We start from the raw sequence: 21131 nt of genomic DNA, 5'->3' as shown, positions 1-21131 counted from the left end.
TTAAATACAAATGCATTATTTAAATATGTTTCATCAATATTCCATGGTGAGATTTTGGTGCTTTTTTGTCACATAATGAACTAACCATAGATATAGAACAACAGATCTAACTAACTAACTATTTTTTTCTCTAAGTCCAATCAGAACACAAAGACATGATACACACACACACACACACACACACACACACACACACACACACAAATATATAAATTCACGCTCCTTAAATCTCCAGAACTTGCCTTATAATCATCACGTTTTGAAGTTTTCTTTAGTGTCAAAGTTGTCCAGTGTCTGACTCTGTAGGTAAACGCTTTGTTATCCGGTCAGGAGGAATGGATTGTTTTCCCCCAAGGCGACTCCGCCACAGGCCACGCCCCCCAGCTATGACGAATCACCGACCAAGTGTATGGGTACATTGCAAGCAAGAATGTAGATGAAGATGTGGCATACTTTTAATGGTGCCAGTTTGCCAAAATAGTTGGTTTATGACGACTTGATTACCTCAGGTTAATGCAATAATCAACAGCTGGTTTATTTACTGACCGCACAGGATCAGCTCATTGGGGTTGCCTAGTAACACCAGCACAATAATGCAACAGGTAAAGGCCAAATGTGAGTGAAGCACAAGGGTTGGAGTCGGTGTTAGTCAGACATACCTGTTGTTGAGAGCAGATGTACACTGATGGCGGTTCGTAATCGACACTGCACAAGAGATGCATGCTAATTATCCTTCTAGTCAATGACAGATTATAATAGTCCAATCTCTTTAAATGCTAATATAGGATGTGGATTTGCCGCTGCCTCATTCATATCTCAGAGGATATCTGAGGGGTTAAATTTGGTGACACTCTGGAATGTTGATTGAATTCCACAGAATGAATGACCCTAATTTGCTCAGTCATGGACAGGAACACAATGAGCATGTGACCGGCCAGAATTCCACTGTGACTTGCTTTAATGTTCCCTGGGGTTCCGGCATGTCTCATGACTGCAGCCGTCAGAGTTACCTTCTCAAGCTGGAGCGATGTCATTATTTTGCATGAGCTAGTTGCCTCTTATTGTGGTGTGAGGAGATGTGTTATGATGGTGATAATAGAGGCAGAGCTGCATGGGCGTCATGGTTACAGAGGGAGGGTTGAGGCGAGAGGGAAAAGTGTCAGCGAATGAGCTGCCTGCTGATGGCTAGTAAGTAAAAGAGCAAGTCTCATTTTTTATGTTTGAATAAAACAGATATGTTTAACAGATTATGTCAAGAGGCAGGTCAAATGGCACAGCCTGCTAATCCACAATAACAATTTGGTAATTATGTGTTAATCTCCAATTTTATGGACTCATCATCTTATGTTGGGTAAACCTAGGTCATATACACCACAAGCTCTAAATACATATAAGCCTTTACTAGCATAGTTGCTCAAACTGGCATTGTTCCAAGACTACATGTTGTCTACAAGTTCAGCCCCGATTACTGATGACATTTTCTCTTGTTCACGGGGGTTCAGTTGGTTATTATTATTCTTAAAAAGAGAAACTGAAACTGAGAAACTGTAAGGCAGTGCAATTTCAGGATGAATCACCGCTGAGTGTGAATGAGCTACGGGGGGCTTTTCACTTCTGTTCTGCAGAAAGAACGGATGAACGGCTTGCCTGAAAGGAGGTTTTGAATGAAAACCTAATGGCTCGTCTGATCTGGATCATTAGATGCTTAATTTGCCGCTTTGCACAGGGAAACTGGAAGTCCTCTTTCTGTGCCTCTGACTCCTACTCAAATAGTAATTGTGCCTTCAAAGGTTGAGCTCAGCAGGTCAGTTTGCAGGGTGGCTCAGGGACTTCAGACCGGCTTTAAAAGTTTGTCAGTGTGTTCTGGGGTCAGTAGATCCAGTAAGTTCTGAGTAGGTTGTGTCTTTTCCCAGAGTTTCGGAAATCAGCTCCAGCTGTAACAGTACAATACCATGCATGTGTGTGTAAACTACACAGAGCATGCTGTGTCCTGCATGAAAATGAGAATATTGAAAATGATGATGTTTGAGTTGTAACAGTACATACTTACTACCATAGTCAGGTTGTCACAATAATCAAATCTCGCCAAGTGACCACGCTGACTGCTTTTATTGGACGTGATGTGAAAGGTGCAGCCGAGCAAAGCGGATTTGTTCACGGCGGCTGCTGACAGATGTCTCGTGGCTCCAGTGTAACTTCACTCTAGCTCCTCGCTCCGAGATGAAAGTATTTTCTTGGGCTGTTAACGCATGGTTGTTAGTTGAAATTCCCAGTCTAGGCCGCTGTATGTTTATTCTGTCTTTGTTCCTCGAGTCTGCTCAGGTTGTTACACCTGTTAGCTTGTGTGTTTCATTTTGTAGAACACATGTTTTGGGGTATTTTGTTGGGGAATTTGAGCCTTGTCGTTCTTTTTATGAAAACTCCCTCTTGCTATGTTACATCAAGGAATTTGGGATACGTTTGGCACGCAGAAGTTTTCCCAAAACAATAATTTATGTTTTCCCAAAGTGCAAAAAATGGCCTTGTGAGAAACTATACCTTTCGTGCTTCATGATTGCTGCGATAAGGTTCCCCTTCCTCCTCTCCCGCTCCTTGTTGCCAGTGTTTGCCAGGACAAACAGACAAGCCGCCAGCTCAGCGGGGGATCTTGGATTACCGTGAAGAACCTGCCAGGGCTCCCTGCCTCCCTTCCTTCCTCAGTGGGGGGGATTCCTGTTTCTGCTTCGGACTCTCCCCGCAAATGTATAGTGGTTCCGCTTACCAATTTCCTCTGGCATGGCAAAGACAGAAACCACATGTGAGAACACCCGCATATCCTGTTTCACTTCAATATAGACCTCAGAGACAGGCCCCTCGCTGGGTTGGTGGTGAGCATGTGCAGGACTGTATTGAACAGTTGGCTCCGCGTGAAGTATCTGAAATGGTTGTGGAGACATTGATTCCTGCAAGAAAACACACCGAAGCAGGAAGTAATCTCTTTACCCATGGCTGCACTCTGACTGAAACTAGTCCACGCACTCATTTAACCCTATTAATCCCTCATTTAGCCGCATGCCCTTGCTTTTAAGAGGATTAAAACAGGTGATGGAAATGCCTCTGTGATTTTGTCCAGCTAGCTTAGCAGGCATTCATCAATTTCCTACAGTGAAGCATTAGCCAGGCCTGGCTATGTCCGTCTTGTTACAGGTTCCTTTAATCCCAGTGGGCGCAGAAGCTAGTCTGGCTATCGCCACACCAAACCAACACTAGTCTGCTCTGTATTTTCTCTGCACAAGAGGCGTGATCAACGGGCTTAGTTCAAATGACGATGATGATCTGTACGCAATTGGAAAGTCCTTCAACCAATCAGAGCACCGATCCGCTAACGTAAACAAGAAGCTGCTTGGTCGCTTCTGTATCGTCATCATGTTAAACCCGCCAGTAGCGTGGCAGGTAGATTAGCCAGTTTGTGATTGGCTCCTGCAAAATTGTGAACAAGCAGGAGAATTAAACGTGCAGGTTTCCAGATGGAGCTGCCAGGCAAAATCAAATTGCCGGCAGAGTAGGGGGGGGGGGGGGTAACCAGTCTACCCAGGAGCAAGATCCAGCTACAAGTTTTACAAGAATGTATTGTTAAACATACCTCTGATTTTTGTTGTATTTGTTGGGATTAATAAATCATTGGAATAGAAATTAGCTTTTTATTTCACATTTAACTTTTGAATTACATTTTGGGAAATGGTCACTTCGTAATTTCTGGGTAATTTGAGTTTGAGACCCCTACTTTAAACTAAAATTTACATTCCTATCTGAATTACCCAAATAGGTTAAATAAAAGAAAAGTAATCCGTTCTGAGACATATTTACATCAAAGAGGATTTAAAAGTCACTAAAAAAAAAGGCTTTTGGAAACTCCTATTTCACTTAGGATCCCCAGCAGCTGGCTGGTGGTGAAACCGCAGAGAACCAGTCGAGGGAGGATTTGTGACCTTGTGATGATGATTCAGGCATTTAAAAATGATTTGCGCTACGAGCATTTCCAAATATGAAGTTGTGCAACCTTCAAAGCATTTTCAGTAGTCTGTGACAGTCACGCAAGCATGAATACACACACACACACACACACACACACACACACACACACACACACACACACACACACACACACACACACACACCAGTCACTCACAGATGTGCCGACACCACAGAACTGGGTCATACTAGATAATTTGTGCCACTGTGTATTTTTGGACCCAGTGAAGTGTGTTTCCCTCCAAGTGGCAGATAAGGATTGCAGTACGTGCACTAAATCTGGATAAGGGACTCTTTCTTTCTTTTCCTGGAGTTGTGAATACAGAAAAACAGAGATGTCTTGTGAATGAGGGTTTGCTCAGGTTCTCACCACCTTTAAGGCGACTAGAGTCATAAATCAGCCATAAATCTTTCGTGCTGGAAGCCTGGCCGGAGAGTTTCAGTGCAGGTTTCGACCAAGGAGGCGTACTGCTGCATCAGACCATGTCAGGACAAAGGGGTGGTATGTAAGAGGGCATAGGAAAGTGTTTAAAGCACACTGGATGATGGATACAGATATCTGAAAATTGGAATATGTTCGTGCTTTCCCTAAAATACTGTAGATGGATAACTTTAAGTCATGTAACGCTAAAAAAGATGCTGTTTGAGAGAGCCCTCTGGTTAATATCAGCTTTTCTATCCCCCTCTCCATAGGGTTTATGGGTGTTAAATGGCATGTGTAGGCGGGCTGGCTCAAAGTGTATGTGTATAGGGAACTGAGTGTTATCTGAGCAGAAATTTGATTTAGGTCTTTTAAAGTTTTAACTACATGTATTTCACACTTCACATTTTTGATCACACCCAGAGCTGTCTGAGAGGCTGTCTGTGTGTCATGCAGTTATGATACATACTACATGTTTATACCATGCCCCAAGCTACCCATGACTCACTTTTCTCTTCTTTCCCTTTGTGCAGTTCATCAAAAATGTGCGTTGAGTCTTTGAGCCAAATGTATCTCATTCAAACAGCTCTCATCTTTTATTTTGCCATATAACCTTCTTGGCTGGCGATCTCTGACCATACCGAATCAAGGGCACTCAACAAACGTCCTCCGATCATCGTCGCTGTTTCCCCTTAATGCAGGCTTTAAACCCTCCACCCGCTCCACGTACGTGCAATTAATCTGTGGCTTGTTTTGGTATTGCAAACTATTTGATGCTTGAGTTGGCTTCTGCATCTGCAAATGATGGCATCAGTGTTTTTACTGCACGTTGATCCTCGGGGGGGGAAAGACTGGTTTTACTGGAAATGACTTAATGTAGGTCCATCACCCAACGCAATTCCCCTGTAGCAGCCACTAATAAGAATTCAGGCAATTATTAAATGCTTTTGATAAAAGCATTGCGTCAGCTGGTGACATTTAAAATGCTTTAGTTAAATGTAAAGTACAGTATGTAATGTTGCATGCATTTCTTTATCTTAACTGACGGTTAAGTATGCATGATAGAAGTTTGTGTTGTTATGTTGATGTTCACATTTCTAAACGGTAGTCTTTAGTGTCACCAGACAGGAATGTTGCAGAGAGGGAAATAAATTATGTTTGTTTCCATAACAATTCATCTATCAATTTTAATTTACAACTGACAGATTGCAGTTTCAATCTTTAAATCTATATATATTATACTTATGATATATATTTATATTTTCACTTGTATTGCACATTTTTTATATTTTTGGGTTAGAGATGTAAATAATCTCAGTGTTTTAGTAATCCCAAAGGGAAATAGCAGTGTCTAGACAAAGGTGCAGCTTCTGTTTCTATCAGTGAACTGAATCTAGTCTGTGTTATTTGCTAGCTGAATACAAATGGGTGCAAATCAATAGCATCCACATGTGTTTTCTGTTGTTTTTTGTGTAGTTGAAGAACCGCAGGCTATTGGGTTCCACTCTCTAAAACTATGCCTACGTCCAGCAAGTATCAGATATTTGTAATGATATGTCAAGTCAAGGAAGAACAAGTAACTCTGCGACACTGTAACCAGCCGGCATCGTTTTGTATTTTGACTTGATAAATGACAATTGCAAATGCAAATTAGTGAATCAAAACTAGAATAGATTAGAGTTCAGGTGTTTGACGTGCTTCCGCTATACAATACACGCAGCTGCATGTCTAGTTGACGGCTAGACATAAAATGAAACTAGGGCTTGGCGATGTGGAGAAAATCAAATATCACTATATTTTTGACCAAATACCTCGATATCGATACCACAACGATATTGTAGTGTTGACTATTAATGCCATATTACAATATTGAAAATCTAAGATGATATCTAGTCTCATATCACAATCTTAATATAATATCAATATTTTGTCCAGCAACAGCATTTCTTCAGTCCTTAGTTTGACTGAACGCCTCTTAACAAATACATCCTGGGGTTGTGTAGAAGTGTCTGTATGGACATAACGTAACGCTTCACTGAAAAAGTTTCATTATATTTGACATGCTTTATTTGACATACAAATGAAGCATGTCCCAGCCACAAGCAGTTAATTTTGTCAGCATCGGTAGTGCATTACTGCTGTGACACTCGGGAGCGAAGTAATGAAAATCTAACATGCACACCGTATACTGATACAATCAACTGTTTATCAAAAGTAATGACATGTAGGTAGAACGAGGGCACGTTGATTGGAACAGTTCTGTGAATTTCTTCCTATTTATATGTCACAACTCCCTGAGACTCGCTCCCAAACTGGCAACACCTCCATCTTATTGAACTTCTCCTGTGAAAGAGAGGCTTTTATCTTCACCACGCTGTCGCTGTTTTCGTCTTCTCAACGCATCAGCGTCAGGCTTAAATAGTTTGCTTTTTGTCAGACATTTAAAACTGCCTCCGAACAACAGTTGTCAGCCGTATGGGAATAAGAGCAAATTGCTGTTTCACGGGAGCAGTGTTTCTTCTATCTGGAACGCTCTATAACCTCCTGAGAGCTGCCTTTAACATAGTGTTGTCACTGCAGGCTTGTAGCCAGAAGATCTGAGTATGTACTTTATGCATGCGGGGTGCCAACAAATACTAAATGATATAAAAAGAAACGTGATGAACAAAGCCTGTGACTTGAATGATTAATTGTGTAATGTTTATTCCCTGTCAAACGCTGTCTCTGTCTTGTTGGCTCCTCCTGTCCAGAACAGTCAGATGTGGGCAAGTTTCCCAGACATTTCACATTTTGAATTCAAATTTCCCGTCTGTCTCTCCCCTCCCCCCTTGCTCCCCTCCAGGTTGATGCTTCCTCACCGGGCGCCCCCAGGGTCGCTTTCAAGCCTGACTGCCGACAGGTCGCCACCTCTGTCAGCCTCTTGAGCGAGCCAGTTGATCGCCTCTAGCTCAACAACACCGTGCACAAGGTTCCGCTGCGTCCGCCAGCGGTGCCGCCAAGCAGCCTCTGCTTCGCCCAGAGCCCAGCTGCCTGGGCAGGACTGCATCGCCATGGACACAGAGTCCACCTACTCGGGCTATTCCTACTACTCCGGCCGCTCCCGGGGATCCCACAGGCATGGGTAAGACTAACTGCTTCTTTATCAATAGTTCTGTTTCCTCCTGTCTCTGCTTTTACCTGGAGGGGACCGGTCATAGTGCCCTTTTTTAATCACCAAATCCCTACCAGGGCCAAGGCCACTGTTCGGCAAGCTCAACTTGCACTTTGACCAATCTAAAGTAGACCAAGGACATATCTGTTGTAACACGTAGTTGACTATGCACTCAATTGATTAACTAAAAACGTAGGTTGATAATGGTCATTTATCAAGTAAAAATGACAAACGTACAACTAGTTCTATTGTAAAATCTGTTTTACTTACTTACTTACTCATATAATTATAAGCTTTGTGATTGAATGTTCATTGCTGAAATGCACCTTGAGACATGAAGTTTTATACACACAGGTTTTCACCTTCAACTGTTTCCTCAAATAACCAGATATGTTGAAAGATATTTAGTTTATCTTTTGTTCTGATGATTCAGCTCAGAATCAAACTTCTTCTTTATTGTTTTTCAAGACACATTAAGTTACTGTATATATTGTTTTAAATGTGAATCACACAAATCCTTAAATTGCGAACACAAGAGGGTCAGTAAGCACTTTTAACTGCTGAACTTGGCTCACATTCGATTGAGTTGTTGGAAAAGGGTAGGAGGGCCTCAATCTTTTTTATTTTGTGTCTATGTCCATTCAAGTCAAAGAAGTCAAGTTAAGTGAGTCATATAACACCATGTATAGGAAACTTGAAAGGGACTTTTACTACTACCAGGGACACCTGAAATAGCTCTTCTCTTTCTTTGCACATCTGTAATGTTAAAAATTCTGGAGGAAAAGAGTTTCAATTCAATTCAATTTTATTTATAGTATCAATTCATAACAAGAGTTATCTCAAGACACTTTACAGATAGAGTAGGTCTAGACCACACTCCAGAATTTACAGAGACCCAGCAGTTCTAGTAGTTTCCTCCAGAGCAAGCAACAGTGCGACAGTGGCGAGGAAAAACTTCCTTTTAGGCAGAAACCTCGGACAGACCCAGGCTCTTGGTAGGCGGCGTCTGACGACCTGTTGGGGTTAGTGGAAATAACAAAAAAAAAGTTGGATTTCAGAACACTATAATATTGCCTAAGGCTGCTTCTGCCATCTGTTGTATAGGAAACAAGCATCCCTATAGAACAGTATCTTGCTTTGTTTGTGGTTGTGTCTTGTTTAATTTTTACATACTTAATCTCCATCTTAGACATATCTTAAAAATATTACTTGGAATGACATTTCATAGACTAACCAAATAATCGACTAATTGACAGAATCAACCAGTCGGTTTATCTTCATTCCCTTTCTTATGACTGGATTCCCACTTCCTTTACCTTCCTTTCCCTACACATGTCCACCCTGTGATCCCACCGCCTGTGTATCTCTGTCTTCCTCTCTGGCCGAGCATGTGTGGAGCCCACAGCTTGCATTAGTCTGTCAGCGGTGAAATGGCTGCGGCTGACAGGCCTCAGGAAGGCAGCAGGGGACAGGTGCTGAAGAGGGCTGACTGAATGATGGCTCAGCAGACCCGTTGAGAGCCTGAGAGGGGATGAGATGAGGGTATGGGAGAGAAGGCTCTTGTTCCACAACAGCCCCTCCCTTGTCACTGACGGCCCCCTCTTGCTTGTTCGCCATATATCTTTCTCAGTGCCCCCACTGCCACCCCCCACTCTCACTGTCACCTGTTGCCGTTTAAGGAACTTTGTGTCCCATGTTGTTTGCTAGAGCTGCTGGATTACAGGAAAAAAACATAATGGGGATTATGTTTGGTCAATACTGAAATCAGGATTATTTAACCCAATTACTCATTGTCTTTTGGAGAGATGTTGATGATGAGATGATTTATTGAACTTAAAAAACAGTGAAACAGTTAATCAAATCAACAGTGAAACACCATGAACTGTGAAATTACCCTTAATACTTCCCCTGTTTTAACTTTTTTTTCCCCATTCAGAACACATGAGAAAATAAGAGTTTACCTGCAAAACATAATGTGCAAAATAGATTTTGTGATCATTGGAAGCCAAAATTGTAATCGCTATTGAAATTTCAATAAATTGCACAGCCCTATTGTTAGCCACTTTCCGTCCCTGTCGTACTCCCCGTCACTCTTTATGCTTCACACTATTTTCGCCTTTATCTCTTTACTCTGCCTTCCCTCATCATGCCCTTGCTCATTTTTTGCTCCCATGTGTCCGACGCGATATGAATGCAGCAGCTGCCCCTTTTCTTGTTCGCTCTTGACCTCTTCTCTGTATCGCCTCCCCCCGCCCTGCTCCCCCCTTCTTAAATGGATTCCTGGCTACTCTTTAAGGATGGGGAGGTGCAGGCATATCACTTGTTCCCCACTCGCGGGCATTCCCCGGGGCAGGAATGTGCCCTTGTAGCTCAAAGTTACGCAGAGCAAAAGTCTTGCTACGGTTGGAATCAAAGATAAGGGGGAGAGGTTAGTGGGGAGCGGTGGGAGCGCCTTTTCTCCACTACTTCTGTTTCTGAAGCCTTTCAAGTGAGTGACAGCAAATTGGAAAGGAACATATGGGCATTACACGCCAAGTGCATTTCCCGCTCCTCTGCTGCTCCGCTCCTACCATGACTGTGCCAAAGCCACCGGCTGGCCTCTAATTTGATATTTAAAAAAAAAAATGGTTGCCTTTTAAACCCCTTGTCATCGACATCTGCAGGTAATCTTTTTACGCCGAGGGGTGCCACGCGTGAGGCAGTTCTGGATTGATGTAGTCTAATTACACTGATGCCCGGAACAGATGCAGGAATGTGGGAGCACAAACACATACGAATAATTACACCCAGTAACATGATCTTGTCGTTGTATTCGTTTGTATGCATGATTTGGGAGGCAATCTTAAAACACAATTTGTCTGATTATAATGGAAGGATGGGATGGAATTGGCTCAGGTTTTCATTAACAGACCGCGGGCAGCAGCGACTCAGTGGTAGAACGGTCGATGCCTGGCCCTGCAGTCCCATGTTGAAGTGCCCTTGGTCAAGAGACTGAACCCCGAGTTGCCCCCAATGTTGTGTCATCGGAGTGTAAATGTGTGTGTGAGTGTTTTATCTGATGAGCAGGTAGCACATTGAATGGCAGCCTTGGCCACAGTGTGTGAATGGTGAATGGTCCCTGTACTATGTAAAAGCACTTTGAGTAGTTGTTATATAACAACAGCCCATTTACATTTACCAAAGAGTTCTTCCCTCTCATAGCTGGGTTTTTGCCGTTGTCCAGTCCTTAACTGGGGTCTAAGATACTGCCAAATAAAAGGTCCCCAGGTTCTTAAGTAATGGAAGTGTAGCAGCTAGGCCTGCAGGATTCATGGAAAAATATGAATCATGATTTTTTTTAGCTTAGAATTGATATCACGATTCTCTGCCACGATTTTTTTTCTCACAAATAAAAAATGTTTATTGCACTATTTATGAACCATGACAAAACAAATCAAAATGGCAGTACCACACATAGATTTGTTTTTTGGCACCTATAGCACTTTGCGTATCACCACAAGCCTGTGAACAGAGAGGCTTCAATGAATTGAAGGGAGAGCAATGCAGCACCTTAAAACCTAATTTTATACAGTCTGTTTAAAACTCACAGAAGAAAGTAGCAGCGTTTTTGATGCAATTGCCTCGTAAAATTAAATGAGAATCAAAGTCATTTAATTATTCAAGTTATTCAAAAATCAAATCGTGAACAGGGTGAATGTAGATTGCGATTTTGTAGTGATTAATCGTGCAGGCCTAGCATCAGCTCTGTCCGTGGACCTTACTTCCTGCCAAAAGCTGAGACAACACATGCTGATGACACTAAATTCATACATTACAGCGATGCCCATACATTGCCGTATTTAGTCAAAATCCAGAGCTGCCCAATTTCACTCTTTTGTCATAAACTTCTTGGAAGTAGAAAGAGGCTGCCATGTTTTGTTTTTGTTTTTTTCCCAATATATTCTCTGGTGCAGAATTTTGGAGTTGAGTCATTTTACTTCAGTTTTGTCTCTCAAAAGTTTCATAAAGATGGCTCCTACACTCTGTCAATTTTAAGTACTTAAATGAATATGAAATTGCAAATCTCATATTAGCAGCTGCTCATGTGGAAAATTGCTTCTTTTGATTGGTATAACTCCAATTATAGGGCAGCACACTGCATTCACATGGGACTGAGTGAGTCATTTAAACTAATTCCTTCACAATTACAATTACATTTGGAGGTTTCTGAACAATATGCCTCTTGAAGGAGATGTTTTATATACATTTTAAATAGATTTGTAAGTTGACCATAACAAGTTAATTGTTTTTTCTGGCTTAATTAGTCGGAATACTGTCATAAAATACTCCTTAAAAATCTGATATAACTTCACAGAAAACCACCCTCTTTGAATACTGATGATTATTATTATTAGTCAAGTTACAATTATCATTACCAAAAGGATTAAAATCTTACTTGTTGGACCTATTAAGCAAAATATTTGTAAGGGAAATGTATTATTGATTTAAATAGAAAATCTAATTTCTTGACGGAGTGAGTGGTTGGTCGGTCCGTTTTTGTTTGGCCTCATGACTCTACCCGTTTGGCCGAGCTTGAGTCGTCCACCAGTGCCTTGGCTCAGACGGCTGCATCGACACAAAGCTGTGTGGCACACAGGCGCCCGCGTTTGCCCTGCCAGCCACAGAGAGAACAAATTGGTCCACAGACAGGGGGTAGTTCCATGCTAGTTGGCTCTACTTCTCCAATAGTGTCCCAGTATCGCTCTCGCTCTGTGTGAGGTGGAGATTGCGACCACAGCCCCACACTCATCCTCAGGTGTTCGATGGAAACGGTGCTTCCAGAGCCTAATTGGCAGGACTCTGCCCCAGCTCGCCAGGCATCTCTGCCCCTCACAGGACTCATTCCCCTCCTCCCTTCCCTCCCATCCTCACTGTTCCAAAAAAGCAATACCCGTTTCAGGGATCCACGCTGGAAGTCACATTCCATTAATCAAATCATAGCACAGCACGCTGTTGGAATACAAACGAGCCGGCTGCATGTTAATGAGGCAGAAAGAGGATGTGGGAAGGGAGTGGAGAAGGTGTGTGTGTGTGTGTGTGTATGTGTGTATGGGGGTGTGTGTGTGTTGGGGCGGGTGGGTAGATGGGTGTGGAGCGAGGTTTCAACACGGTGCGATCACCCCAGAAGCATGCTAAAGGGAGAATGAGAAAGCGGACTGGGGGAGGGGAGAGGCTGGTAGACAGAGGCCGATCTGTTCCAGCCACTCCCTGGCTGCCAACAGGTCTGCTCGCCTCTGTATTTCCTTGAGGTACATTCACAATTGCACATTTCAAAATGCTGTTGTTCACAATTTGACGTCTGACTTCATCATTTGTACATTTTTCTTACACATCTGCAGTCTCGCCAGCATGCTGAGATCCAGGTGTTGCTTTACCTTCTGTTTGCAATGATTCATGCTCTGCTGGGATACACAAATGGACATTACACATGCCGTGTGTACACACGCACATCCACACATTGTTAAAATGAAGTACTTGATCTTAAAATGAAGTATTTGTTGTGACTCTTCATTACAGATTATCTCAATGTGGATTTGGGTTATAGGAATTTTGATCAAAGAGGGATTTTTCCATCTGTTTCATTTGAATGATTTTTGGAAAAGGCCTGAAGTAATTCACAAGAGAAATAGAATACAAAATAATAAAATTAATTCTGTGACCCCTCTGATTTATCTGAGGACACCATGGACTGTCCCTTAGATGTACAGTAGGATTAGTAAGATTGTAATTTGTTCCTTCCCTTCAGTTTGCTTCACTGATTCCTTATTCAGTTACTGGTTTCTGATTTCCCAGACTGCTTTGCAGTCAAGAGAGAGAGAGAGGGCTGTGTAGATGGGATCAGTATAAATATCACAGTCATTTGTTTTCCAGTTAAAGTAACACTGTCAGTGAGATTATCTGTGCAGATGTAAACACTGGCTGCTTTGCCTTCTGATAAATGATTGAAGAAAAATAAAGAAACAGCGTTGCTCTTGTATTGCTTTTGTGAATCCGTGTATGTAGATCCTGTAATTATGAAGTATGATAACTCGTTCATGTTGGAGAAAAGGCTTTTAGGATGAGATCTAACTGATGTTTGGTGAACGTTACAAAAATGCACTTTCAATGTAAGTGACTTTATTGAAATGAGTGCATAAAATACAAAGACGCATCACAAAAGGGCAGAACAAAAAGGATGCAAATAACATAAGATATAATTACATTTTACAGTTGATTCATTATTTGCCACAGTTATTTGTAAGAAGAGCTCACAAAGTTGCGGAGCTCATGGCCGGCTGCTACGTTGATTTTGCTGTCAGTCTGCAGCGGTCCTCCCTCCCTCCCTCCCTCCCTCCCTCCCTCCCAGTAGGACAGGCAGTCTCTCCAAGTTGCTTAGATAGAGCAACGCTGGGAAGATTTTTATTATTTTTGTGTTGGCTGATATTGGCTGCTCGGACCTCCTGAAGTGCAGCTCTGTCTCCACTGTTCTCTGGTCACAGTAAGAACACAACCTGTACTCTAAGTACAACTATTGACTACTAAGTGCCTTAACATGACCTCCTTTAGTCACATTAGTCCAGTTATCCACAGGATTAGGATACAGCCACCAGACATGTGGCAGACCCTGAAATGCAACTTTCATCCTTTTTAAAGTTCCTTTTTAAAGTTGTAGTTTTTTTTCTTCTTTTTAACACAACCTTCTGCTACACTCTGCTCTTGACTTACTGTAGCTGTTACCTTTGCTTTCCTTTCCCCCAGAGCTGCTTCTTATTCTGCTGATGACTTTGAAGTAGGATCACGGCTTTTTGAGCCCTGCTGCTCCTCCCAGCCTCCTCCCTGTTCCCTCTCCTCCCCAATTAATAATCACAATCAGTGACAGCCTCTGACTGACGATCACTCCCACTGGAGTAATCATTTCTACAGGGATGATTATAGCCATAATAATATTTAAAGTAATAATGATAGCTGTAATATATTTAAGGGCTTACGTCAAGCTAATCTCCTGGATTCATCAGACAAGAATATGTCAGTCACTCTGTTCGTGAGAGAAATGAGCTCTCTCTCTCATTCTGTGCAGATTTGAAACTTAAGTTGCTGTTGGGATTTTCTGTAGGAAATCGTGTCCTCATTCAAGGGAAGTACAAGAATAGAGGCGGAAATCATGCTGGTTAACACCCTTTAATCAAAACACTTTCATCCAACCAGTGCTAACTCTGTTAGACTGTAACCATTCCACTGCTGTCAATCATACGGATTCCACTGTTACCCTTGCTAGCAGGATATCCTGTAAATGATGGTTATGAATTGTTATTGTGTGAGAAAGTAGTTGTGTAGGGCCAGTTGTGATTTTTCACTTCAGCATGAGGCTATTGTTATTGGGCGCCAGATCGTATTTAGCTGTGTAAGACTTTCACTATTCAAACTTTTTGTCTTTGTCATTTTTTTGTGTGTGACTTTGAAAAGATTGGCTCAAATGAGTTTGTATGATATGAAAGGTGTTGCTTGTAGTTAATCATCCACAAAAAACGATTACCTGTCTGCATTCAACTCTACAGAACATTTTAGCATCGGTGAACTTATTGTTTTGGTTGTATGGCCCACAGCTTCACAGCAGAGTCTCGCCACTCTTATCAGCTTTGTTTCCACAGTAGGCAGCGGATACATGCGTACGTGTACGCTACCTGCCCAGCATAAAACCACAGACGGTGAAAGTTAGCATCTAGCCAAAGCAACGCTAAAGAGCCTGATATTTGTTGCAGCATGGTGGCTCATTGGTTAGCCTCAGAGTAAGTTGGCGCTGCAGAGTTCGATCCCCGGTCCGGGCCGGGCCTGTCTTTGTGGAGTTTGCATGTTCTCCGCGTGTTTGCCTGGGTATTCTCCGGGTGCTCCGGTTTTCTCCGACCATAAAGACATACATGGTAGGTAACTAGGACTATGGTTAAACAATTAGCCATCTGGCTAACACTGGTGCATTTACAGAAATGTTGATTAATGTGCTAATCAAATAAATATTTCCCTCAGGAGTTGGTGCAGACCAGAGCTAAAAGAAGTGATTATGTGATGAAACAACTCTGGGACAGCAGGAAACTTAATTATTATTTAGCAAGACAACTGCATCTATAAATGTCTTTTGTCTTCTTCTGATGTGAAAAAGAACTGCATGATGTCTCTTTCATTCACCTGATGTCCAATATGTTTGTCCAGTAATCTCCTTAGAGCATCGTCAGCTTGTAATATCTATCTGAGATCCGACAGCCGTGGCTCTGGTGTCTGTTTCTCATTCAGCTGGGAAATACAACTGCTGCCAGACAAATTTAACTTTGCATTTTGCATTTGTGTGTAATCAGTAATCATTTGTGTGTAACCATAAAATACTGTATGTATGTCCAAGATGTCAGAATCCGGAGGAGGAGGGAAACAAATGAGGGATTAACTGGGACTGTTGAGCTTTTATGTGGTAACGGAGCTGCAGAGCGGGCACCCTGCCATGTGGCGATGGTGATGCTGGGCTAAGGATGTGGAGACCCGCTATTGAAGCTCTATGCAGGATTAGGTCTGTAAGTGCAGCAGGTCAGTCTGGCTAATGGAGCTCATATGGACAAAGGGCCTTGTAGGGAGAGTGATAGAGGGACGAGGGGGTAGATAGAGTGAGGAAGGTCAAATGTAGAGGGAGGAAGGTCAAATGTAGAGGGAGGGGTTTGTGGGGCAGGGTTCACATGGGCTTTAGTCAAGGGAAATTAAATGGAGACTGAAACCCAGTGAGCTGCTCTGGTCTTATCTGACTCAACATCCTCTAACCGTCTTTCACTGTGTGTGTTTGTGTTTGGTGTGTGTGTGTGGTGGTGTGGTGTGTGGGTGTGTTGTTGTGTGTGTGTTGTGTGTTGTGTGTGTGTGGTGTGTGTGTGTGGTGGTGTGTGTGGTGGTGTGTTGTGTGTGTGTGTGTGTGTGTGTTGTGTGTGTGTGTGTGTGTGTGTGTGTGTGTGGTGTGGTGTGTGTGTGTGGTGTGTGTGTGTGGTGTGTGTGTGTGTGTGTGTGTGTGTGTGTGTGTGTGTGTGTGTGTGTGTGTGTGTGTGTGTGTTGTGTGTGGTGTGTGTGTGTGTGTGTGTGTTGTGTGTGTGTGTGTGTGTGTGTGTGTGTGTGTGTGTGTGTGCGTTCTTATATCCTGGTGGGGTTCCTGACCTGACATATGACTCACCCCATGGGGACCAGTTTTTCCCGTGGGGACCGAAACCCGGTCCCCAGAGGCACAAGCATTGGAATCAATAGAAAACAGCCTGCTGATAGCCCTGGTGCAATTTTCTTGAAAAAAAAAAATGGTCCCCATCGGTCTGATTTTCACACAAAGTGTGTGTGCCCTAGTGGTCAGAGGGGGTATTACAGTGTGTGAAACTGCACTGGTGGGGTCTTTCACCTGACAAAGTGTATAAGTGTGTATATCATATAAGCTTCATATTTTGTGAATATCTTTGGTCTATTCACTTTAATGTGATCAGAACTTTAATGTTATTAAATTAGTTTTACCAAAATACCATTTAATCATCAAACGTCCTTTGAAAAAGGTTTTATTCTTTGAAAAAAACACTATAAACATATCAATTAATAATTATAATTATGAAAAATTATTTTTAATATGATACTATTTTATATTTGTTTGTGTACACATGTGTATATATATATATACATATATACATATGTATTTAGGCTTTATTCTTTGAAAAAAACACTAAGCATATCCATTAATAATTTTAAGTATAAACAATTATTTCTAATATGGTATTACTACTATATATTTGTTTACTTGTACATATATGTATACAATACATATACATGTTTATGTTTTATTTAATACAGTAGTTCTTTTTCTTATAATTGTACACTACCAGGAAATTCAAAGGAGAGCAGAAATCAAAACCATTTTACATATAGATACTTGGACACTGGTTAGTGTACGGGTATAATAATTAAAATGAACTAATGTTTATTTGGTGAACAGGTGCCACGTGCACATTTAAAATTAGTTCCACAGCTAAAGATGACGGAAGAGATCCGCCTACGTGTGGACGTCTGGTTGAGCCGATGCCAAACCTGATCGGTGTTACCTGGAGCAGAAATGTGTGTTACACCTTAACCCTTCAACCTTAGCATGGTCCATACAGAGGGTCACATGTTATTATCATCTCAACTTTAATCATATTACAATAAGATTTAGAGATAAGTCTTGTTCATTTAGTTTGTTATAACACTTTATTTTTTAAGTGTTATAATCCGTGTTTAGGGATCCTAATACCAATAGACGCAGCTGCTTTAAATAAACATGTCCATGTTGCACTCATTAAGATCTCATCTGAGCAGATTCCTGTCTTTCACTCATCTCTGAAATGTAGTTTAAAACTTTTACAGCCAATTTATTAAATAGTGAGATTTTATTTGAGCTTGAGAGCATAAACATAGTGAATAGATTCGGCCACTCAAACTGAAACTTCAGTTAGCAACAATTATCTCCAGTTTACTCCATTATAAAGATATGGATCGGATCAGACTGTCACAGAGAGGGTGACCAACCAGACTCTGATAAATGACGTTCAGGGCCCTTTCACAGCAGTGTGGCCCCAGCATGGTTTACACAGCCTAGGGGACTGCAGATTAAGGCTGCAAAATGCTCCTAACGAGTTAGAATGGGTTAAATGCTAAGCATATATTCCTTGTATCTGTACATGTACAACAATATTATGTTATATTATATTTTGTATACAACATAATATACTATTTGTCATGCTTAATATCTTAAGCCAATATTTCAGTCCAAACCTAAAGAAAGTGAACAACACAACCAGCATATAATTCTTACTAGTCCAACAGTAAGAGGCCCTACTCACAGACTGTCAGCAGAATAATATAACGACAACAATAAAATAGTCAGAGATGTACCCTTGCTTGGTCACTCTCTCCGTTTGTCTTCTTAGCTTTCTCAGTGTCTTCTCTTCTGTCTCCCAGTCTCTGCCATGACGTCTGAGAGGCTTCTGAACCCGGTTCTGATGCTTGCATGCATGGCTCTGGTTCTGGCATGACATGAGTGTTTCTTTCTCAACACCAGCATTTTTTTCCCCCATGCACTGGCCCTAAACACCTCTTCCTCCCAGCGGGATGTGCTAGCAGGGAAAACACCAACATTCCCCCAGTGCTTCAACCTCTCAATCCTGGCAGCATGGCTAACTGAGCTAACTAGCTGATGGTAGCTAGAGTTTACAGTTACTTTAGCAACAAGAAAAGTTTTCTGTCCACCAGGAAACTCTGTAAATCAGAGAGCCGAGGGAAAGAAACTGAAGGACATAATGTACCAGTACTGACTGATTGATCCGACTGAAAAAACAATAACTGAGGCTGCTAAGTTAACAGTGCTCTCTTAGCCTATACAAAGTGATTCTGCAGTAAGCAGTGCTCTCTTAGTGTTCTCTTAGCCTATACAAAGTGAGGCAGCAGTTAGCAGTGCTATGTTAGCCTATACAAAGGGATTCTGCAGTTAGCAGTGCTCTGTTAGCCTATACAAAGTGAGTCTGCAGTTAGCAGTGCTCTGTTAGCCTATACAAAGTGAGTCTGCAGTTAGCAGTGCTCTGTTAGCCTATACAAAGGGATTCTGCAGTTAACAGTGCTCTGTTAGCCTATACAAAGGGATTCTGCAGTTAACAGTGCTCTGTTAGCCTATAAGTGATGCTGTAGTTAGCAGTGCTCTGTTAGCCTATACAAAGTGAGTCTGCAGTTAGCAGTGCTATGTTAGCCTATACAAAGGGATTCTGCAGTTAACAGTGCTCTGTTAGCCTATACAAAGTGAGGCTGCAGTTAGCAGTGCTATGTTAGCCTATACAAAGTGAGTCTGCAGTTAACAGTGCTCTGTTAGCCTATACAAAGGGATTCTGCAGTTAACAGTGCTCTGTTAGCCTCTACAAAGTGAGGCTGCAGTTAGCAGTGCTATGTTAGCCTATACAAAGTGAGTCTGCAGTTAGCAGTGCTCTGTTAGCCTATACAAAGGGATTCTGCAGTTAACAGTGCTCTGTTAGCCTCTACAAAGTGAGGCAGCAGTTAGCAGTGCTCTCTTAGCCTATGCAAACTGAGGATGCCGTTAGCATTGCTAGAAATAGTACAATGGAACTGTGCTGGGTTCTAAGCTTGCAATGCCCATTTAATTGCTCAGTCTGCTCCACTAACACCAGTAAGAGAGAGCAGTGTCCCTCCTGATCAGTAAAGTTGGTTGCTGTACACAGCCTGCCTGTACTGGAGCCTACTGGTGGAAGTCACACTTTTATTGGTTCTCTTTCTCTGTGCTTTGCTTTCTCTTTCTCTTGCAGTGAGATTTAATTGTAATAAATCTGTTAATGCCAGCAATAACCTTACTTGCAAGTTGCATCCAGTAACTTAGTGGCTAACATTCGTTAGCTGACAGAGACAGGTACATGTAGCTGCTGTCAGCTAGCTGCAAGTTTCTATACTATAACTCTAGTTCAAGATTTTTTACAGTTTTAGCTTATTTCTCCAGATTTTGTCCTCTCTGTCATGCACAGATTCCTGGTTGTTAAACTTTGCAACCTCAATGTCACTGTTTAGGAGCAGCAGTCAATAAGGGCAAGCTCCATGGTGTCTCATGGGCCTGGTCCTCGTCCCAGTAGCCTACTTCTTTTTCAGCTGCCTTGCAGCCCAGTTGCCCAAACCAGCAGAACCCCACCGATCCTATTACCCCAGCACCGACTTTACGACCCGAGGCAGTGTTCTGGTGCAGCAGCATAACTCACAGTAGCAACGACATGAACAGCCTTGTATGTCTCAGGGTAACATTGGTCAGACTCAATTAGACTGTAAAATGACAGACGAGAGGTGGTGGTTACAGGTGACAGTCTGGCAATATGACAGTTATAGTCACATTCTAATTTAATATTTAAATAATAGTGATATCCACAATAAAAATAGGCCCTCCAGGGCTGACTGCCTGCACATATCAAGGCAGTTTTCTAGAGCACGCACAGGACACTTATCCTTTACAGCAGCTAGCACAGATACCACATTACTTTTTGCTAACAGTTAAGAAAGCCACACAATAAAACAAACTAACGATTGAGGCAGAGATTAGAGACTAGTGTTTTGTGATGTAAAATTACAGTTTTTGTCAAAAGAGTCTATTGGCTTTAAAGAGAGCAGAGATAACAGTTGTCTGGCATCAAGGAAAAGTGCTGAGCATATTTTAAGTATAGTGGGGATACATAGCGGATTTTAAAATCTGCTCTGTGTCATGCCAGCAAAATGAACGGCTTCCGTTCGTGTCACCAGCTATCAGTTTATTAGTTTTGTTTGAGGCTTTTGGGTATAAGGTAATGAATAGTAACTATGGTTTAAAGCTTTAATTGAGAAGAAAACAGGGCCTGAATACAACACAACTCAATTCAAAATTACTAAATTTAAACTCTGGCAAAACCATTAACTCTAAAATTAAGGATATTTAAAGTGTATACAACTATTTTTCTTTTTGGATACAATTATAAT

At 41.9% G+C, this 21131-nt stretch overlaps 1 protein-coding gene across 5 annotated transcripts in view; it reads left to right on the top strand.

The window, feature by feature from the left end:
• LOC116673821 (vang-like protein 1) overlaps window positions 1-21131 on the top strand; it is a gene marked incomplete at its 5' end in the record, with an annotated part of 66527 nt that overhangs the window by 2788 nt on the left and 42608 nt on the right. For all 5 annotated transcript variants that reach the window (XM_032506151.1, XM_032506146.1, XM_032506147.1 and 2 more), the window contains 1 exon segment: window positions 7275-7553. In XM_032506151.1, coding sequence (XP_032362042.1) covers window positions 7483-7553 — 71 coding nt within the window.

This window comes from Etheostoma spectabile, chromosome 24 (assembly GCF_008692095.1).
Source record: "Etheostoma spectabile isolate EspeVRDwgs_2016 chromosome 24, UIUC_Espe_1.0, whole genome shotgun sequence".
Classification (NCBI taxonomy): domain Eukaryota; kingdom Metazoa; phylum Chordata; class Actinopteri; order Perciformes; family Percidae; genus Etheostoma; species Etheostoma spectabile.
This window is presented reverse-complemented; position numbering and strand designations above follow the sequence as displayed.